A 23,025-nucleotide genomic window follows, 5' to 3' on the forward strand; every position below is an offset into this window, starting at 1 on the left:
GCAGTTTTTCCCTTGACTGAGGAAATATTTGTGAATGCTGTGAATCTGCCATTTTATGGTTTGGGATTTTTGCAAGTTCCTTTTCCTTTTTTTGCAGGGTGGCAGAACAAGAAAGAGAATGTGAATGGCATGATATAGGAGACTTGTGAGTTATTACTTATGTGCATTTCCCAGAGTGATATACTTAATCTTACCAACTTTGTGATCACAATGTTTTAACGTACATATGCTTAAGACAACACACAAGAATGGTACAATCTTGTAGTAAGATTACTATAAACAAATACTTGGGGTTTTGTGCTGATCTCATTGAGCGGATTTTCTGTCATGCAAGAATGGAGTTGCACAGGCTCTGTTACTGGCAAAAATAATTCTTTACTTTGTTGATGGCAGGACTGGGGAGAGAGGATAAATTTCTTTCACAGTGCAAAGCAACATACAATTTGACCATTAAGTTCCCAAACCATGTGAGTCTACTTTTTTTTTTTTTTTTTTTTTTAAAGAAGAGTCCATCTATGGTGCTCTTCCAAGCATTGTTAGTACAAGTTCTAACTGATAATTGGTAAGAAGCACAGCCAAGGTCAGTGGAAGTATCCGCTGAGTCAAAAGTATAAAATCAAGTCTTTGTGTGCTAAGTGGTAACATCCAGGAATTGCTGTTAGAAATAAGAACCTCACTTTAGCAAACAGTAGATACACCACACCAAACTATACATATATATATGTGTGTGTGTGTATATATATATATGTGCATTTTTTTTAAGGCTAATAAAATTACACATACAGAGTAACAGAATTTTCTGGGTGAATTCCGTAGATGAAAGTTATGATTCTTGTGAATACCCTTTGGCTGCTCAACAGGTTCCAGCTTCAGTTGCCACAAAAATAAGCTAAGTAGACTATTTTTTTGATTGATAGAACAAGGTTTTCTTCAAATCAATGAGACTTCAAACAGATTTCAAATCAATGAGGTTTGAAGTCCACAGCAACTTACTGAAATATAGTAATGGGGAAAAAGCAAAACCACCCCTAAGCCTTCGAGGCACTGTGAGGTAAGAGGAAATAGGGATGTTTTGACTTTCCTCCTCCTAATCCCTGTCAATACATGTATGTCAGTATGGCATCCGGCTCTATTCACTACAGCATCTAAATGGCACCTTAAGCCAGACAGAAACATGGATCAAACCAAGCATGTTCTGGAGACAAAAAACTAGAAGGAGAAACAGTGCAGTATTACACCTTCTATTGGTAGGAACTCGAAGTGAGAGAGAAATCTTGCACATACAACTGCTCCGAAACATACCAAGGAAATCCTTAAATGACACCAGCTTTACTGCTGTTAATTCATTATTACACTGCCTCTAGTAGTCCAGTCACATTCCAAACTTTAGAATCCTGTTAAGGTCAAACTTCCAAGTGCTTCATTTTAATCTCAGACGTGGAACATATCCTTATATAGCTTTAGCAAATGTTACTGGGACAATTACCGAGACCAGCATCTTAAAACAGAAGAATTCATGAAGGATTACATGGTAAAGCTGTATCACCTGCATTCATAGCATTGAGTTCTATTCCCATATTTAATGGAATACCATGTGTTCACCCTCCTCATGAATACAGATATGGAGTATTAATCAGACTAAATGTAACATCAATCTTTTTGATATATTATCATAACATTATGAGAGCTGATCACCAATCTGACTGACCAGCATCCGTGCAGGTAGTAGATTCTGAGTCAGTTCAGGACAGTACTACAACAATGCAAAGTATAATTCATAGATTGCTTGTCTACAAACAAAACAGTATTTTATTTTCTATCCAGGAGTAGGAAGTTGAAAATAGGCCATCAGTTGATTACTAGAGCCTGTGCTTGTCTCTGGTAAACTCATTATAACATGCAACTGTCAAGAGATTAAACTGAATCCAGAGCTTTCAGAGACACCAGGGAGAATACTCTTTTCTTGCAGACTATAGAGCTTTTACAGTTGCTATATTAATCTTGTACCCTAGGTTATCATGGGTACCACCTAGATATACCATGTGAGTATAACGTCCTTACTTTTGAGGTTGCATTAATTTATAAATTATCCTGTAACAAACAGCTGAAGCAGGAATGAAGGAAACCAGAACAACAGAAACAGCCTTCTCAGACCCAGCTTGATCAATTGTGTTAAAAAGCTTCTTGTATTATTTTGCAGGTGGCGCAAAAAAGAGGTTCTATAGTTCTCTTCTAGCATTCAGAAGTTGAGAAATTAGTTTGTTTTCATTTTGCAGCTTAATTACCCCACAGAAACTTCCAAGTGGTTGATTTGAGTCCTTTTGTGAAGACTATTCTGCCAAGCCAAACATCTAATCTGCTCTAGCTGAACTCCGATCAACCTCATGTATTAGCAAGGCTTACCTTGTGAAGGCTGCTGGGAAAGACAGAACTCTTCTTTTTTTTGAAATTTAATCGTACTTTCATCTTAGTGAGCTATATCATTCATTAAAACAAAAAAAAAAATTGAACTGTATTTAACTGTGAAAAGTACTGTCCAGTTTTCATTTCAAATCCTGGACACATTTCAGGGTCTGTTTGTTTAATGAGACATGCATCTGAACGGTTAATATTACTTTCATAGCCCAATGCTTCATAAGCTTATGTTTCATTACAGATTGTACATGTGCTGAATTCTTGTCTAATGACCATGTAACAGGGCACGTTCAATTATTCTCTTTGGGTTTTAGAAAGAAACAGGAAGTTTGGCTATAAACAATGCAGTCATAGAATAAATTTCACCACAGCAAGTTCATCTGAAAAATATGCATTCTTCACAAGACAGCCAGGAATGGCATTATGAGAACCAACATCCTGCTGCACTCAGTGTTTAAATTTTTATTTTTTTTTTTTTTATTAATACTTAGGCAATACAAGAAAAAAACCTTTTAGTTAATACTGGATGTTTTGTGATGAGCATTACTTGAAAGACGTGGATAGTGAATCAAAAGCAGCTGCTAGAAACCACAAGATAAATAACAAGTTTGCTAAATTTAGTATATCTTATGAAAAACAGAGTGGAGGAAGAGTCAGCCATTGTAATTTTTTATCAGCTGGGAAAGAATTACTATAGAATATTTCACTCCTTACTTATAAAATAAAGGAAATATGGTAGACATTTAGAAATTACAACATTTAGAAATGACAAAATTTTTAATAGCAAGATATCAATTGATCTACACTAAAATTTAAGACCAAAACACATCTAATTTTTGGTTACATTTCTTCAACTCCTTTGAATAATCTACAAAAACATCCACCTAAACTGTAGTGTTAATAAAGTAAAAGCAACTACTATTGTATTCCAATTGCACCTAGAAAAAGCACAATATTATTATTAATATACCACATCTTTTAATTATCTACTCCAGTACCAAATAAACAGAGTACACTTGGATTATTAAAAGCATTTTCTTAAAATAATCAATAATGATACAGTTCTTCACTAAAAGGCAAAAAAATTACTTAGCCATCTATTTAACCTTAACTAACTTAAATATACTTAACGTCAATGTTTTACTTATTTTTAATTTTCATGTGGGAAAGAAAGTATTTCAAAACATAGCAATGACAGTCCACAACTACAGACTGTATTAGGTTTTCCCTAGGCTCTAGCTTCTAAAAGTTCCAAGTTGTATGTCATCACAGAGACTCTGTGAAGTACTTTACATCAAATGGGAAACAAAACAACTATTTTTGAAAGACTGAGATTGCCCAAAAATAATTAAATACATGTTTAAAAACTAACACTGCCAAGTAGCTGACACCCAACATCTGACCTACCTAAAAACGGAAGAATTATTCTATGAGTTTTTAAATCTTGCCATTTACACCCACACAAATCTTGCCAATAAATGCACTTACAGAAATATGTATACACATTACAGAATTCTTGTACTCATTTGTCCTGTGCTGGCCCGACGGGGTTGGCCAGCAGAGGGAGCAGAAGTTAATAAACCTTTTTCCTAGAACGAAGATACGAATCATTCATGCTATCAGACACGGAAGTAAATGAAAGGAACACCATATTGGCTGTCCCACTTGAAAAAAAAAACCAACCAACAAACCTTGTGATACAGAAAAAGAAATTCTATGAAACGTTTTTGGTAGGGGGTTTGGGGTTTTGTTTTTGTTTTTTCAAAACAGATTAAAAAACCAAAGAACACAAACAAGTATACCGAGCTTACCTTTGTGCAAAAATACATACATTTCTGCATGACAGAAAAATATATCCTTACCAGGAACAGCAAAATATTTTCTAAAGTTGTCCTCTATAACATTAATCTATTGTTTCTAGACACCTTTTTCTGTGGTTTTGTTACTTATTGTAAAGTTTTTACCTGCAGGTTAATCTCTGCTTCATAGAAAGTTAAGCAGGAACAGTAGTGCCTCTCTGAGTCTATGTCAGTCAAAACCACCACAAAGAACGTTGGCTGTTTTCTCTCTTTTGAAAGCTGCCATCCTCCAGGCTGGCAAAACTAATGAAACAAAGAAACATGAGACATATAGTTAAGCAGGAATATCATTTTTTTTCAAGAAATATGAAAAATGCTTTTAAACAATATAACAGAAGATTATCTGAAACAAGAAGCTCATTTCATTTAAAGTGACTACATGAATGCTTGCAAAATTTGGCAAAAATGGGGAAAACCCACTAGGTCTTGGACTTGGTCAAAGTGATATAAATCTAGCTATATAGACCTTCAAGGGAGATACAATAAATTCGGCATTCAAGATCATTTCTGCAGGTTTAACAGGCATCAACAGGAATAAATTGACATATTATGCAGGTTTCATTTGGATAACAGGTTAGAATTCGAAGCTAAAATTGTTGTGTCTTAGAATGTCTCTACATTTTTAATTTCTCCACTTAGTTCTCCATTAATTTATCTAATCAAACATGGATATTCCACTTACATCTCCTTGAAAAATCACTCCATCCTTACCCCTACAAAAGACTATTTATAGAGCAATATTCTTCATCCATTTATTGATTACCTATATAAATTTCATTGTGAACATTTGAAATTTTATAAGAGATCATACCGCAGCAGGGATATAAGTTTTGCCACCCTGTGAAAAATATTTTCAAGTTTCGTGACTTGATAAGTCTCAGGGACAAAGAAAATCACTTGCTTCTCACACTCAAAGAGGCTGCAGTTCTCCAAATACTTCATATATAGTTAGAATACTATGTGTTTCCAAGCCCTAAATATCTGCAATAGTTAAAACACACATCAAATAAGCCTAAGTCCTTTCAGTATTTGTTCCTTCAAGCCAACCAGGGCCGTGGCAGTGCAAGTCACCAGAACCAAAGACAGCAAATTCCAGCCTCAGAAGAGAGATGCACAAGCAGCATGAACAAAGAGAGAACTACAGCTCAAAAGTAGAGGGAAAAGTGTATGTTTTTTCTTCTTTTTTAAATGATTGGGGTACAACATTGATTAATAACTTGTTCCTGGTAACAGAAGAGTGTGCTGAAATTCAGACATCAGTTTGCTGAAGATTCTTGAGATGCCCTTTATGGAATTTTGTATTCACTGTTTCTTTTACTTAAGGCTGAAGTCACATATATGAAAAATTCACAAGTACGTTATTCTTAGCAATATTACAAACTTAGAATTTACACAGGGTGAAGGTAATACCCCCTGTATGAATAAGGAATAAATAAATTTTTGAAAAACCCCAAAACAAACAAAAAACAACAACCCACATTTCTAGAATTGTTAAACAATGCAGATATCAAAGGAAGCAGAAAGATAGGTTAAAATCTCATGTTCCCAAGCAATTGCTTCTTTCCCCTGTACAGCTGCTAAAAACTGAAAGAGCATGAACAGAAAGTTGTAAACAAGCATTTATTACAGATTCATCTTTAGAACCTCTACAATAAAACCTGGACAGTCTTAGGTGAACAGCAGTTAAAACTCTGCCTCTGATATACAGTTTATTTTATGATCCTGGGAAAATCTTCAAAACCAAGTTTTCTCATGTTACATTCCTCAAATTCTAGATAGTCAGCTTAACACTTCCGAGTGTGTATCCTCAGAAGCGCTAAGCACCCCCTCCTGCATCTGAGAATAACTATTCCGAACATCAAAAAGTACTCTGAGAAAAAACATCCTAGTCATTCCAAACTAAGTATCTAGTATTAGTCCATGATTTTGATAATACTGGCCTAATCTCCCCTTGTTTTTCATCCCATGTCAACTAAAAATAAGAAGATACCACTATTAATCTTGCAGGACTGCTATAAAGATAACATAATATGGTTGATATACACAGACATTATAACAAAAGCATCATTAAAAAGTGTGTCAATAAAATCATGAGAGTTCTGTATGTATCGCAGAGTTTAGGTGGGGTGTGCTAAATGTCACCTGGAATCTGTAGCTCAAATAAAGACAAAACCCCCAAAACTCTGAACAGCTATTTGTTCAATGAGTATGAGCCAAATGCAATGAATGCAGTAAGATTCTGTTAATAAATAAAACCTTTCCATGGTACACTGTTAAAACTGAATCATCCATACAAGGTAGGGCAAGTTAAAGTCGCTCACATATGAGCCTTCCTGGGCTCTGAATGCTTGAGTTTACAATGTTAACACTCGTTCAGATCTGCAAAGCCTACCAGTTCTCACAGGAGATCCTTGTTGGTGCCACTGCCCTTTAGCTTTATGGGTAACTTCCCACCTCACACCGGTAGGTAGCAATCTATCAGATTTTTGAGTGCCTGGAATTCCTGGACAAAGGATCTTTCTGCACACACCGAACACCACCCAACTAAAGGCATGCAAGAGCTGGTATATCCAAATAAAGTACAAACAAGGTATTCTGCTTGCGATATGTGGCTGTGCATAGCTGGTTTTCACACAATCGATACACACAGAATTTACCAATTTTGAACTCTGAGGTATCTGTATGTTAATTTTGAATATACTTTTTGCATTTATTTAAATAAATTTTAAAATAATTCTTTTTACTGAAATAAACCATTATTAGCAGTCTACCGCACAAAATTTATACCAACATCTGCCCTGTAAACTGGGAAATGCAGAGGGAAAACCAACAGCTAAATTTTCAACTATCAGAAGTGACTGTTGATCTGGACAGGCTGCTCCCAATAGCAATCTCTCGATATTTATGCATGTCTAAACCCTACTCATGTCAGTGAGAATTCTTCCCAATTTCAAAATGATCTTGCATATAACGGATGCTTTCTACATTTAATTCTTTTACTAGAAAACAACAATTAGTGACTGTTAAGGAAAACAGCTGAAGTAGAGTATATGCACTGTCTACACAGAGAATCTGAGTTTTCAAATAAACTGGAAGGAATTTATAAATATAGAGACTGAGGATAAAGACAACATGCTCCTCCAAGAAATTAAACAATGAATGATCCTCAGTTTCCTTAAAATAAGGTAATAAATATTAGTGTAATATTTGAAATGCAAACAACATTGAGAAGAACTTTCCAAATTAGTATAAATACAAGCTATTAACCAATACGATTACCAGCTCAGACTGGCCACTAAGAACAGGAAAATGTTTCCTTACCAAACCAGATGCTATACCAAAACAGACAAAAGCACCACTGTGAATATAATTCAAAGGTCATGTGCTTCTTCAGTAAACAAGAAAAAACCCAGAAGTTTAAAACTGAACACGCTCCCATATTGTTTCACTTATTTGCCAGAATTCTTGGAACCAGAACATAGCTTCTATAAAAGACACTGAAAAATTAGAAAGAATCAGATTGTCCAACTCACTATTTATAGAAATAAGCCTCTAATGGTGGCGAGTGCTTCAAATCAACTGATTGCCTTCAAAAAGCTGGTGCAAATATCTAGAAGTTGCGCTGAAGAATATGTAACAGATCTTATATTTAAGGTGCTGAAATTACGTTTCAGGTGTTGTTTGAAACTGCAGGTGCCCACTGAAGCAAAGAACTTTCTCTTATCGATTCCCACAAATGCTTTCAGACTAAACAAGAAACCAGATTTTTAAACGGTGCAATGTTTTAAAACAGCATAGCTGGGTTTGCTACCTTTAAAAATCTTGCATGTTGTCACCACAAGCCTTCTCTCTAAAGTCTAGATGTGATTAATGAATGTTTAAAGGTGACATTTGTTTCTTCTGATTTTTATAAGTCAAAAATGTCGTCTTTGCTTGATTCATGAATTTGTTCATTCTTTCCTACCTAGAGCCATAGAGGTAATCCTACTCCTTGCCTTGTCCTTCTCTATTAAAATAAATCATTTGCATAAATCAGCATATACCTTAGATATACTGTATACAGGTTTGGTGTCTAAAATCACAGAATCATATAATATCCTGAACTGGAAGTGACCAATGAGCATCTAGTCCAACTCCTGACTTCACGCAGAGCAACCTCAAAGTTAAATCATGTATCTAAGAGCGTTGTCCAAATGCTTCTTGAACACAGACAGGCTTAAGGCCATGACCACTTCCCTGGAGAGCACTATAAAGTTTGTCAAAAAATTGAAGAAAATGTAAAAGTAGTCACTATTTCTATTAAAGCACTAGAGGAATTAGGATGTAGGAAGAAGGCTTACTGGATACTGTGGAAGTGAAGACTAAATATTATTATTATACTGAACAGTAATTACATAGTGTTCAAGTCTGATTAGAGAAAAATTTTAGTCGTTTTGTATCCTTACCATGGTAGAACTATATTATTTGCCCTCCGTATCTGTTGATCAGAAATTACTCATTTGCTGAACTGCATGTCAGAACTTTGTGATTTACCTCTGGGCTTGCACCCTGAGCACAACCAAGTCCATAACAAAGACTCAAACCAGTATTCTAGTTGGGTCTATATAGCTACAGATGGGAAGACTGCTCTCTCTGCACTTTACATTGTTTTCTGTACCAATGATCTGGTCAACTTCCCATCAGAAATCCACTACCTCTGATGGCACTACGACAACAGAAAGGGGAAAAAGTTTGTTGAGAAAATTTATGACACGATACGTTCTTTGCAAGTCATCTGTTGAAAGCATTTTTTTGAAGAGTTTATACAGAACAGAAGACAAGGTCTATGATATACCATTACAGAACCCTGCACTTAAATAATTATATTTAAAATATATCCTCACACTATATATTTTCTTCAAAATATATTTATGCATTTGTTTCTTGTTAAATAAAATCCAAAGCTATCTGGATCCACATAAAATAGAAATACATTTGAACTGTATTGACAAGACCTGAATTAAAAGACTTGAATTAATGATGTCAGAATTTAAAACATCTGACACAGATATCCACCTTCCTTTCTTGTTTAACTCTTTCACCAAACATTTGATTCTACCTTGGATCACTCTGGGCATAAAGTTTCATTTTATTTAGTCTGCTTCTGTAGGCTTTCTTTTACTTTTCAAATAACTGTGCTTTGTTTTTAACATGAATTGTCATAATCTTTTCTACAAACCTCCCTGAAAATAAAGGACCATGTTCTGGACATTATGTGAAGGAAGTGTGTTCCATCTGGACTTGCGTGACCTAGCACCAGCTGCTGAGTATTTCACCATTTCACCATTCACTTATGCACGGAATTTTGGCAACGGGAATTTTCTTTTTTCAGATGCATACCTCTACTTAAAACTGAAACAAAACAATCACAATGCTCATTGGCATATAAAAAAGCAATGTTATGAAGCTGTAAATCTGCGGAAGTGCTTGAAGCTTTGGGGATATCTCTGAATGTAAACAGAATACAAAACACACACTGAATTTTATAACATCTTCCTGCCTTTCAACATGTCATATCTAATAAACTGCATATTTATGCTTAGCCTAGTCTAAAATAAAACTAGTGGACTTAAAGTACACTCCAAACTACTTCCAGGTAAAAGCCTGTTTCCACTGTTGTAGAAGATTCTGATGACCAACCGTAAATAATTAAACTCACTCAAAGAAAAAAAATAGCTTTTAATCATAAAATAAATATAAAGGCCTTTTCTACCCTGGAATGCACTGAAATGCAGAGTTCCTCAAGATGAACGTTTACACAGTCACCTCTCCCGCCCAGTCCAGTCAGAAGCTGGTGGGGTGCTGAAGCCAGAGAAGAGGTTAAGAAGCCAACATTCATTAATCCCAGGCTTTCTAACCTATGACACCTAAGAGACAGAGGAAAGGCAAAAGGATTACAAACACACAGTGGTCATTTGAAACCAAGGAACTGCTTTCTCCCCTTAGCAACTAAAAATAAAACCAACAAAAAAAACCCCCACAAACAACAAACCACACTGAGGTGCCTGCCCATGCTGGTGTTATTGATACTACCTGCTCCTTAGCCTCTGACACCTGAAATTGGTTGAAATACCTTCGGGAATCACACTACAAGCAGCAGGAGGGTTGTTTGTGACTACAGGTAACATTAGTGTCCAGGAAGAGTTACAGGTGACTTTCTCCTCCTTTCCTGGGACAGACTCTCCCCACGTACTGCGGATATCTCCACCTTAGCAGTCAGCTCTTCAGTCAAACGTAAAAACCATGTCAAAAAAGACACTAAGAAACACTTCCTCTCAAGAGAAAAGATCAACCACATTCTTGGGCTTCCTAAGGCTGAAAGATCTCTCAACACCCCTAATGCTGCAGAAGTGACAGACAAGCTATTCTCTAATTTGAGATAGAGATTAAAGTGAGCCTCAATAATCGGACACTCAAGCTTGTCACAAAGACCCTGAAGCAAAAGTCCAACAAAAGAATAAAAAGTTAAAATATCTGGGAACATCTCAACTAAAATCAGCTAATTCATCCTCTAAAGCCATAGAGATGGAGAAGTCTTACTGCAATTCATCAAGAACTAGGTTAACCTGCCTCACATACTAGTAAATATATAGGCCTGGGTGTACCTCTATACTCGCAGGGGAAAAAAAACAGTTTTGAGTTCACTCCTTTGGTTTGTTAAAACCTAGTAACACTGTGTAATTTTAAACACCCTTCCACAATGAACTGCTATTCTGAAAACCCAAACACATAAAAAACATTTCTACAAGGACTGTATTCCTACTTTTTCTTCTGAAAAAATATTTGAACTGGCTTTGAGAAAGAAAACTGCACCCACTGGGAAATCAGTTTCTTTTTCCACTTTCAGAACACTTAACATCTCCATCCCAGTGGCTTATTAAAAAAAAAAAAAAATCTGTCAAATAATCTAATGACTATTTCTGAACAAAACCAACCTAGACTACAGCTGTGATTTACAATTAACTATTGTACGCTAACACCTTTATTTCAAAAATAGCACAGGATTAACAATGACATTCTGAATGGGGTTTTCTTCTCAAAATGAACTTCCAAAATCTCTTTCTAATCATGTTCAGCAAGACAGTAAAATTAATGTGCTTGTGGAAATGAATAAAAAGGTCCAAATTATTAATTATTTAAACCATGCTCCCTCCTCTTGCTTTCGGCCAAGTGCCCACCAAGATAACCTTCTGGCAATTTAAAATTCTGAGACCCTTGGACCCAGAATCTTTTACCACCACCCCCAAGAAAATCCAACACAGCCACCTTACTCTGGTCTATCTCAGGCAAAGAGAGTGAGACAGCCGTGGACAGTAACCAGAAATACCCAGACGCACATCAATATGTCAAACCAAATACAAATACATTAGGTGTCTGAAGCAGATATTTTATGTCAGAAAATTATTTTTTTTAACGTGCATTTTAAACTTCATCAGAAAGTTACAAAGTCATAAATTTGAACTCTCAGGACTTACAACTGAAGTTCAGGAACACATAGCCTGCCTTTAAAATTTCTCTTACCAAGAAATGCTTGTTAGTGAGCAATAATTGCTGACAATAACACCATTGGTCAAAATAATAATGAGAAACCTGCATACTAAATATTGAACATGAAAGCAGAAAAGATAATTTCAATGCAGCAATAAATTCAAGTAAGGCATGCCTTTGGTAAATTATACTTCAATCTGAGGAATTCAGGTCTACAGCAAATAAATTGCATTTGGTTATGATATAAAAAAAGACAATATGGGTGGAAAATATCTGATATTTAGGATGTTCCTGAAGCAACACTAATAGAAGAACACTGATGGGGGGGGGGAAGCGTATCATTATCAAAGAAATTAATTCTTTGTATTAAATGCTTGTGGTTTAAATTTTCTGTACAAAATGGATAAAGCATTATCTTTGTCCCTCTTAACCTATTCAACAACCACCGCTCAGAAGTAGTTTCCAAAATGCATTGTGACACTTTCTAAGGCAATGGTTAGTATGTTTTCAGATTTTTTTTTTCTATTTTTACTGACCACTGTCAATAGGCTTGAAGAGACTGGTAGTCATCTGAGGTATATAAGCCTAGAAAAAAGTTTCCATTTAGAAACATAAACAAGCATTTTATATATATTTAATTTATTAGTTAAGCATGAAATATTAACCTTGCCTAATGCACTCCTTTTTTCTCTCCCTCTCACTCCCCTGCCTTCTTTCTTTCTTTCTCTTTTGACAGTAGTAGCATTGTGTTACAACAGCAGCCATAAACTTTTTCAAGTCTTTAATGACTTCCCAACTAATTTTCTAGATAATGCTCTAAACTATCTTTCAAAAGATATACAGCATTTACAAGTATAATTTTTGCATTGGTCAAACGTCAAAAATAAAGAGTACGGCAGGGTAATTAACGTACATCACTCAACAATAATAATTGGCGCACAGTAAGCTATTTATATGATCATAAATTTTGATTTGACATTTTAATGCTTAAATATCCCTCCAGAGGAACTGGTCAATGTTATATAAAATATTACTGTAATACATACAGTCCTCACTATCTTATTTTTCTAGCTTTCACCTGCGCAATCAGATATTAACCCACACTTAACACCACATCCAGCCTTGCTACGATGTTTGGAGAGACACTGTTCCTCTCCAGCAATTGTAAAAAAAAGGTACAAGCCGACTCGTGTTAAGATTTTTGCATTCATGATCTGACAACTCCTTAGAATATGTCTGCCAGAGAAGGGTTTGAAGACTCAACACTTAGGGAAAAAGTGCATGGGTGTGTGGCAGGGTGTAAGTATGTGGCAATGCCATGTAGCACTGATCTGAATAGACAGAGGTCTAGTAACTAAAAGCCCTGTGACTGCTGTAGCAAAACAGACTCAGACTTAACAGATTTAAGAGAGATGCCAATAGCCTCAAGATGACAAAAATACAAAACAGGAAGACATGAAATACACAAATAAATTAGCAAGTCAGAATTTGCTCTTAAAATAGAAAGCAGAAATTAGACTAGAACAAACCAGAAAAACAGCTATAACTTAAAATCCCTGAATAAAACGCACTTAGTGCAAAAATAATGATAATAAATTTCTTTCTGAAATATATCCCATCATAATGCAACTCAAACTCACTTTGAGTTCCAACAAGTGCCTGGGAGAACAGCAGAACAAATGACAGGAAACCAGATCAACACAAGGAGCAGGCTGCAAGTCAGCAAATGGAATACCGGGAAGGGATATATACGTCTACATCTGGCTCTTGGGGAGTTTGTTCCAAAGCTCTCACGTTTTATATAAAATCTCTATGTTTGGGGGTAAGCCATACTCAGCCTGCACAGGATTCAGCTAACTTCTGAATCTCACCTTGCCTGATACCTCCCCTCCATGGACTGAAACAAATGCATTTCCTGAGAGCAGATCTACATCGTCAGGTCTAACCATTACCTAGAAATAATGCCAGCAAAATGGTGGCGCCACCTACCCCAGTGAATTATCATTACCTCTTTTAATCATTTTTGACATCAGACATCAATCTAAAATACATTAACCTACCTTAACCTGTGCTACTCTCTTATTTTCAAATGCAAATGCTGTTATAACTCCGTCTGCCTCCAAGACATGGAACACTGACAACACACCCCAAGCAGCTTTCTGCCAGTTCAACCAAGACAGAGTCTGTCCCTCCCACCACCGCAGCTTACACCCAGCAAGGGGAAATCAAGAGGACAGAGGGATGGTTGGCATGGGGAAGGGGCTTTTGGAAAGCCTGAGGAAGTTTAAACAGGTTGGCAGTCACCTAGCCCCACAGGAGCCCCTCTAGCCATGTGAATAGTAGAAGGCCTGAAAAGACAGCATGTCCAGGACCACATCCTACAAGCAGCCATCTTTGGCAAGGCACACTCACAGCAACCGCTCCCACCAGCCACTGCACTACGCCTTGCCCTGCCTGCTCACAATCGCCCTCAAATTGATGGGAGACGCAAGGGACAGTTTTATTCAGCTAAGAGAACTTAAATTAAAAGTAAGCAAAGGAAATTACAGAAAGGGCAGTATATCATTTTGGGAATTTAACAATACTACTTATATGTGTCATGTTACATTTTCCCACTTACGGTCACAAACAATTTCCCCTATCGCAGGTGTGAGTTTCCACAAAGAAACAGAAGAGGAAATACGTAAATGTAGGAAAATGAAATGTGGCTAAAAATCTCACAAAGAAACATCTTCTCATGTGAGTGAAAGCCTAGACTAGGACCTGAAATAAATTTTTTTAAAAAATTACTGGATTGCAATATGAATGTGTCTCATACATCTAGTACATTGGCTGCTGCTACTGAATTTTACATCTCTACAGCATTAATTAAGAAAAATATTAAATACATTTCCTGTCAGCACCCTCACTGAAAACACAGTAAATTAAGCAGCATGAAAAGACAGCTGAAAAGTTTGGTGCTTTCCATTAAGTTTCAGCTTCCTGTGCGGAAAAACGGGATCAAAAACATGAAACATGCTTGTCTTCTCTTCTCACAAAAGTGAGGCCTGTGTTAGAACCAGTGGGCATTACTACTGGGCTTTTTTTTTTACATCCATTTGTAGGATGTATTTAATGGGTGTGGCAAGAGAAATACTCATGAGAGTTTGTCTGGCAAAGGCTCCGGTAGAAACAAAAAGGCTTTGTGCCACTGCAGATGCTTTCACATGCACTGTTGGCATGCCTGGAAACAGCTATTTTGATGAATAGACTGTATTTCCTCCAGGTAGGTTTGCAGAATTTAGCAGTTTCTGAACAAAGACGATAGTAAGAGATTCCAAAAATCTGTCAAAATGAAACTTCAAAGAGGTTTGGCGTTGAGAGAGTTTGTATTTGTAAGTTCCTATCTAATCGTGGTAACTGCTTTTCCACCCTTTGGCCATTTCTCTTGTGTGCTCCATGTTTGGAAGACATCTTAAACTTGAGTTTTACATAATCACCAGAAGACTGCAACTTATATGTTCTCTGTTCTCCACCACATGATAATTAAAGCAGAGTAAAATAAAGCATTAAAAGCTTTTATTGGGAGCATGCTTCTGTCATATGGTGTTACTGGAATGAAAAAAAAAATAGGAAAAAGAATTTAGAAGGGAGAATGTGAGAACCTCCGATAAAATTCAACATTTTCAAACAGACTGGCTCAGGTAACTTGCATGCAAGAGAAAAGAACTAAGGAGTTCTTCACCACTGAAGTCAATATTCCACAAGTTTTCCAAAAGCGGGAAATCCCAGGGAACTGGAGACTGTAGACATTATTCCTATGCTTTAAAATGGTAAAAAGATCATCCATTGGAAATTATAGACTAGTTCAGCTCAACAGTCAGCTCAGGTAAATTAACAGAAGGTAATATGAAGCTGTATCAGAGACAAGAATCAAAGCTAAAAATACAATGATGACTGGTATGCTTCTGCAGAAAACAAGCATTAAAACCATTCGTGGGGGGTGGGGTAATAGAAATACAAGGCAGCTAATAAATGCAGCCACAACCACATGGTACACTGGACAGTTTTCTTTTTTTCTTTTTAAAGATCCTTGCTTTGATGCTTTGTGACAATCATATTTTAAAAGTACATTGGATGGCATCAGTATGGCATATATTCCATGGATTAAAAGACTTGCCTACTGACAGACTGGAAAAGATAACCTTTAGCAGACACACACACATCAATGAAGCCACCTCTATACTGAAGAAGCATTATCTAATTCCCCACCCTCCTCCCCACTAAAACCCTTCTTCCTTTCACATATGTCATCACTGGGCACTCACAGAACCGCTAAGAAAATCACTTTAGAACATAGTGTAGAGAATGCAGAAGACACTTTTCCAAATAAGACCAAAAAAAACCAAAACCACAAAATAAAACCAAAAAACCTGGGGGCTGAAAACCAAGTGTCATGTCATGAGTTTAAAAGAGCTCAACAGCTTTTTTTTTTTTTTTTTTTTAGTTTATTTCAGTGACTTGAGAAGCACTTCATAAGAGTAGTTATACGTAGATAAGGTGTTCGCTAATAAGACGATTTCGGATAAGAGTGTTCCAGATCCAGTGTATTACAAGATCCAGTCATCATAACAAAAATTCAAACTCTGCAGTCACTGAAGGGGATAGAAAACTGGAACAGGTTATCAGGGTAAGCATTAGGATACCCTCAGATGGAGCTGGATACCCTCAAGTAAAACTAAACAGCTTTTGGAAGAAATTATTCAGTCCATATGTGTCAGTGCAACTTCAGTACAGACTGGTAAGGGACCAGGAAATCTGTATATGAAACATCTTGTTCTTTCTGTTTCAGGGCCTGAACACGCTCATAACAATTGAAGCTCTAACTTATGAGATGATTATAATCAGATCTCATACTCCAGAGCTTCAGCCACTCAAGCACAGAGATTCAGACAGAATTTCCACCTGAATACCTAAATGGACATTTTTACAAGGAAGCCAGAAGCAGCGATCCAGTGCTTCATGGGGCTGGCACGTACTGCAGAGAAGTCTGGCTGCTCTGTCTTGCTTATGTGACTAAATGTCATATGCCAAACCAGGGGCTGAGAAGGAATTTTCTACCACATCAAGCTAAGAGGGATTCAGGGATTTCTTGTGCTTGTTTGTTTGCCTTTCTAGCATATGGCATGCTTGGTATCAGCAGTGCAATCAATTCCCCTAAGTTCAAGAGATGCTCTGGTCTCATCCTAATCTCAAGAACACTTAATTTGGACAGAACTGAAACTACGTGGTGTAACTAGAATTGCTGGATACTGTATCACAAATCAGTGGTGTTAATTAATAGACTCTAGTCAGACTAAATAAACTGATGCTTTACATATGGTCTTCTCTGTGAAGCCAGAAAGAGGAAAAATTTTTTTAAAAAAGAAACTGACATTTTAAATAGAAAGTGAAATTTATTTTTTATGAGCAACATACCCAAAATGTTATATCATTTTATATCATAAAATTTGGTTCTTGGAAAGTACTGAGTAGGACTGGATATGAAGGAATAAATATTTTTCAAGTGGGTTGGTAGGGATTAGATAATTGTGTCTTGGCTTAATAATTTAATACAAAATAATTGGTCAGTCTTAATACTTGCAAAATATTTTACTGCTTAAAAATGTCAGTTATTGGCAATTAACTAAAACAGTGCGATGTTAAAAAAACTGGAAAATGTAAGCTGTTAACTTTACTGGTGGGATAATTCCAGTCTCTTACATCCAAAGGCACCTGGGTTGCCCTTACAGCTCTTTCAAAGTGAACGTCATTGAACATCATCAATTATAGATTATCTCATAAAATACATGGAGAAGAAACAGAAAACACATCTTTTTTCATGTAAACTGCACAGGAGATGGGGAAAATATATTATTGTTGTTACTATTATTATACATTTGTTAAATGATTACCAAATATTTATTACACAATAGAAGAAGCTATTGAAAAGTAGGAATTAATAAATGGAAAATTACACTGTGAAGATCACATTTTCACCGAAAACATTAAACATGTTTCTTTCCCAAAACAAACCAAATGTTAGTGGTACTCCTCTATATAAAAATAGAAACACTAGTCAAGCGTGGGGGGTTCCCTTCTATTGTCCCATAAGCATGCAGAGGAAATAGAAATATTTCAAGGCATCTGTAATGTCTTACATACTATGAACAAAATAAAGAGCCAAAACACTTAACAGTATTGAATTTTATTCCAAATTATACCCAAGAGGAAACCATCTGCAGGAAAAACAAAAAGTGAAACAAAAAAACCCAACACACTTTTGACTTGGACATCACTTGTGCAATACAGCTATCCAAAAGGACAGCGTGTTCTTTTAAGAGAATGACTACTTATTCTTTCATGATACAGCCAACATAAAAATCACCTGAAAACTTTTGGGCTTTTTTAACTACTAAGAATAAATTATACAGTGTTCCAGTGAAACACTGAACTACTTTTCATTCTTTTATTTTTCCCCTCATCTATCATAAAATATTACTATATTGCCAAAAGCTGTCTCTAGAAGACTATGAAACTGTTTGAAGTTACCCACAGCCAAGGAAACCACTGCTACTATGGCCACGTTTGAAAGGAGACTGAAATCTAAGCACTAAAACGCATTAGTAGTTCAGCATTGACACCTACAAGGCCATGAAAGTTTGAAGCCACTGCTTTAGACAACAGAAAATGTCAGGTAACATTTCAATAGAGAAATAGTAACATACAGCTTGCATATACACTCACAGTAAAACTAAAAGTCAATATATCAGGAAGACACCTATAAAACGCTACTACAAGACACAATCTATGTTGGTAAGATGACAACTATGTCATAACTGCCAAAGATGTCAACATCTCAGCCACGATGGTCTCGTCTGAGCAGCAAGGACTGCAAAGCTGCCTACAAATGTATCAGCATATTCATCATTTTATTTCAGGAGTAATGATACAAGATGCGCAGAAACACCCTACGGCATGCAGCATTTCCTGATGCATCAATGTTTCCTACATTCTTAAGTCTCCAAAATACGAAACAGATCATACTAAAGAGAAATAATATGAAAAATATTTGCTGTAAACTCCAAACAAATTAAGTGAAAATTTGAAAATAACTATGCAGTACTGGACAAACATTAGAAGGATAATATATGAGCTTTGACAATGTGTGTATGGGTTACATTAAAAAAAAAGAACTGAAAAACAAGCAAAAAAAACCCCTTTCAACAGTCGCATACCAGGAAACATGTGTTGACCCATGACATTTGAACAGCTAACAATACTGTCCTACACTCAATCTACAACAGCACAAAAGAAAAGCAATTTTTCAGAGTATTTAGGGATTGGAGGCCCCTTTTAAACAGAAATGTCCTTCTATTTGCGTATTTGCTAGTCAACACTGTGCAATTTAAGAAACAATTTCTTCTTCTTACAAAAAAAGCGTAACAGGCAGTAGATACTACCTAACAGTTTTGGCCCACACAGATAAACTCAAGAGTAGGTTGCCAAAAATGATTTTTCAATTATGGACAGATGTGTACCCCCCACAGTAATAACTATGTCCTTAAAAACTTAAGCCTCAGCAAACATCAGTTTGAAAACATCAGTTATATAGAGACCAAGTCATAAACACAGGCCTACACACTTCTGCAAGTAGTCAGAAAGTTACTGTACTGTATTTCACAAACTACACTTCACCTAGAACAAAAAGAATTCTCCATGTAAAGCCAGAACTATGTTCTAATTTCTTAATTGAGCTGAAATCTTCAATACATGAACGTAAGCCTGAAAGTCAAATGTCCTAATGAATTTCATCTTTTGCAAAATTTTTCCTAGGGCTAGGAAATAAATATATTAAGAAAAGAACCAGCTCCTCTTAGTGTTATTGTGAAAAAGCTCATGCTGGCACTGCTGGCTTGAAAGACTAAAGCTTACATTTTCAAAGACAGTCCACACTAAAATAACAAAACGCTATAATATGTGTATAATGAAAATGCCAGCTAGATGACATTATAGTTCTGGCTTATTCTTTTTTAATATTTAACCTGCATCCAAACAATTTGTATCCAAGAATTCTCCTAGATTCACGTATAAAGAAGTTCTCACCAAGTTCAGCAAAAGGAGATGCAAAGTCCTGCATCTGGGGACTAATTTCTCAAAACTATAGAAGTACATTGACCTATCTGTTACTGTGCAGTGACTTTTCAAGACCTGGTTTAACTTTCTGTCCCTCTGCAAATATGGAAAGCAATTCATTACAGCAAACACAGACAGGATGGCATGCGAGCCTACTGAAAATGTTTGTAGCCTTCCCCAAGCAATTACCTCAATCTACTAAAACATCAAAATTTTAAGCTCTCTTGTCATAACTTAACCTCTTATAGCTAAAACCTAAAAATTTTCATTGTATTACCATGGAACAACTGATACATTTTAAAAACATTCCTCCACGTGTCTGTTTCTTAAAAAAACCCAAACACCTAAACAAGTAAATGCAAGAGAAAAGTGACTCAAGCAGATGAGCAGCGGATACGGAAAAGAAAAACATACCACAATACCAGGTCGAAATTAAGCAGAGGGAATGGAAAGAACAGCTCTCTCAGGATATAGAAAACGTTATCTGAAACTATAGGTTATGAGAGAGCTCATGGACTGGTGTTCTTTACTTGTAAACCACAGCTAAACAGTATCTCCAGGTCACAGAAGTTGTCAAACATCCACATGTAACAGCAAAGCTGTTCAAACAGCCCCCTGCACGCTGCCAGTAACAGAACTGACGTCCCCATGCCCTCAATTCACCAACTGATTCAGATGTTTTATGGTTCAAAACCAGTGAGATAACCACACTAGGGAAACAGGGAAAGGTCAACAAAAAAAGGTCACTGATTTCATTATCATTAAGCCAAAAGAAATCAGCAATATACAAAGATGTATCGGCACTTCAGAGTAAGAACTGGATATATAAACATGTTTACAGACTGAGTGGCAGACCAAAACTTGAATCATTATCCACAAAGTCTATTTCAGTTGGTCTTCCCACCAGCATCCAGGAAAACGTAATTTCCTGCCATAGCTGACCACCTACTCTTCCTGTCACCCAGTGACTTGTATCTTTTTGGCCCATTCTTCACTTACTGCTGACTCTAATCTCCCTTTATCTTATACCATTTCCTTTATAACCTTTAATAAATATCTTTTACATTCATTGATAAGTACATGGTTTGCCATACCACACCCCTTGATCGCTCTACTGAAGAACTACAGCAGTACAATTTTAACAGTTTTTTAAAAATCCTGCTGAGCAACTGCTTTTCCCTTGCTCCATCAACTCCTTTGCAGAACCCTTTCTTGGGTTCTCTCTTACACAGCAGTGTCAAGATTTTAAAAATCAGACCAAGAATATACCTTCCCCTTACACACACTCTTACACGTTCTTCCTCACCCACTCACAACCCCCCCTACTTTTCTTTACCATTTTTCTTACTTAACCACACACTTAAGAATAACGTACTTTTTTTGATGCAGCTATATATTTTCTTCAGCACTTCCCAAAATCAATATACAATGGAAAGCCTTCAAGTGTGCCTTAAACCTTCTCATCTCTGAGCTGTCCTCCTGTGAAATTATTTGGTTAAATTAAGACTTCCAGATGTGCTTTTCCTTAATTTTTGCAGGAGTGCTTATTTCTATTTATTTCACCATTCTGTGATTCTGTGATTTCTAAATCCTCAGTTTATTCAATCAGCATATAATTTAATTAATTGCCACCAAGAGCAGTGCAATAAATCTTAAAATCAAATCTCTATTAGTAGCGAAGTATGAGATGCAATGCTACTTTCCAATCCTTTTCTCATTAGTCATCTTGCCTTTGAATCCATGTTTACCACTGCAGTTACAGACAGTGCACCAGACAATTTCATTTGGGACTGTACAAAGATTTCTCACTTTCATCTGAACTTCAGTGTGTAACAGAGTTCTGCTATTTCTTTTTTTAGGCATTTGTACAGCTAAAGAACTCTCTCTTCACCACCTTTTGCAATCCAATTCAGCCTGACTTTCAACAGTGGTTGCTTTAATTGTACATTTTGGTGGTGTCCCATCCATGAAGAGTAACACACCCTTTTTGAAACTTTTTTCCTCTATTCAGAAAATTTCAAAACTATCTAAAGCTGGGCACAACTCACTTGATCACAGGAAACCTGCTGGAGAAATGTAGGCACAACGTTATTACTCAAGATAGAAGTTTAAAGAAAACAAAGTGGCTAACACGCCTACATTTGCATGGATAGATCTTCAGTGCTCATAGTGGGCAGACCTCGGTTTTATGTCTCACCAAAACCTGCCCATTCCAAAAAACATTCCCCCAAAACCACAAAGAGACAGCAATACTGTAGCCATGACTCAATCCTGAGAGAATCATCTGCTTTTCCCTGTACCATTGTGAATTTTATTTGATGTTTCTTTGCATATATTGAGTATCCTACCCCAAAGAGTCTCAGAGATGAACAATTCCCAGAGAGAATTCACATCTGGTAAAAATGAAACTGGTAGGCTGCAGAAAGAAAATCTGAGACCTTGCCTCAGAAACAAAGTAATCCATGATCTTTTTCCTAAATACCAAATCATAGCAATAAGGAACAAATAGCATTACATATTTTAAGTCTTTAATTGTAGATTACAAGACAAATTATTTTCTTACACGTAATATTAATAACAAAATTATGTACAGTTTTAAACTGACGGAACTGAACTGCCAATCACTGTCCATTTCTGCAAACCCGTCTTCATAGAACATACACAGCAGTGTTACTTGTTGGCCTCTTGCCTGGAGCACTGACCCACCCTCTAACCGTAATAATAGTGATTACAATTTCTGGAATGGTATGACAGGGTTTGAACAATCCAGGCGTTCTTCCTGGATGTTCTGTGATGACTGTGAATTTTGTAAGGTACAGTTGTGCTTAACTAAATGCATTAAGACTTTCTTATTTTTAAGAACACTTGTTTAATGTTCTTGGATGAAATAACTCAGATCGTCACTAACATCTTTAATTTCAGTTGATGAAGACTTTTCCTTACTTCTCTGATTTACTCCGTGGTAAAAACATAACAAAATAACAAAGGAATCCCCCAACACTGAGAACGTGACATATTCTATCGGGTGTGTTCATAGCTATCAGTGCAATGTCAGCAGATTGTATCTTGC

At 36.3% G+C, this 23,025-nt stretch overlaps 1 protein-coding gene across 1 annotated transcript in view; it reads right to left on the reverse strand.

Annotated features, from left to right (window-relative positions):
- SBF2 (SET binding factor 2) overlaps positions 1-23,025 on the reverse strand; it is a 215,650-nt gene that overhangs the window by 152,565 nt on the left and 40,060 nt on the right. The window contains exon 3 of the mRNA XM_086471998.1: positions 4,380-4,517. Coding sequence (XP_086328124.1) covers positions 4,380-4,517 — 138 coding nt within the window. The remainder of the gene's footprint in view (positions 1-4,379; positions 4,518-23,025) is intronic.

The sequence above is a fragment of the Leptosomus discolor genome, chromosome 12 (assembly GCF_034619465.1).
Source record: "Leptosomus discolor isolate bLepDis1 chromosome 12, bLepDis1.hap2, whole genome shotgun sequence".
Lineage (NCBI taxonomy): Eukaryota > Metazoa > Chordata > Aves > Leptosomiformes > Leptosomidae > Leptosomus > Leptosomus discolor.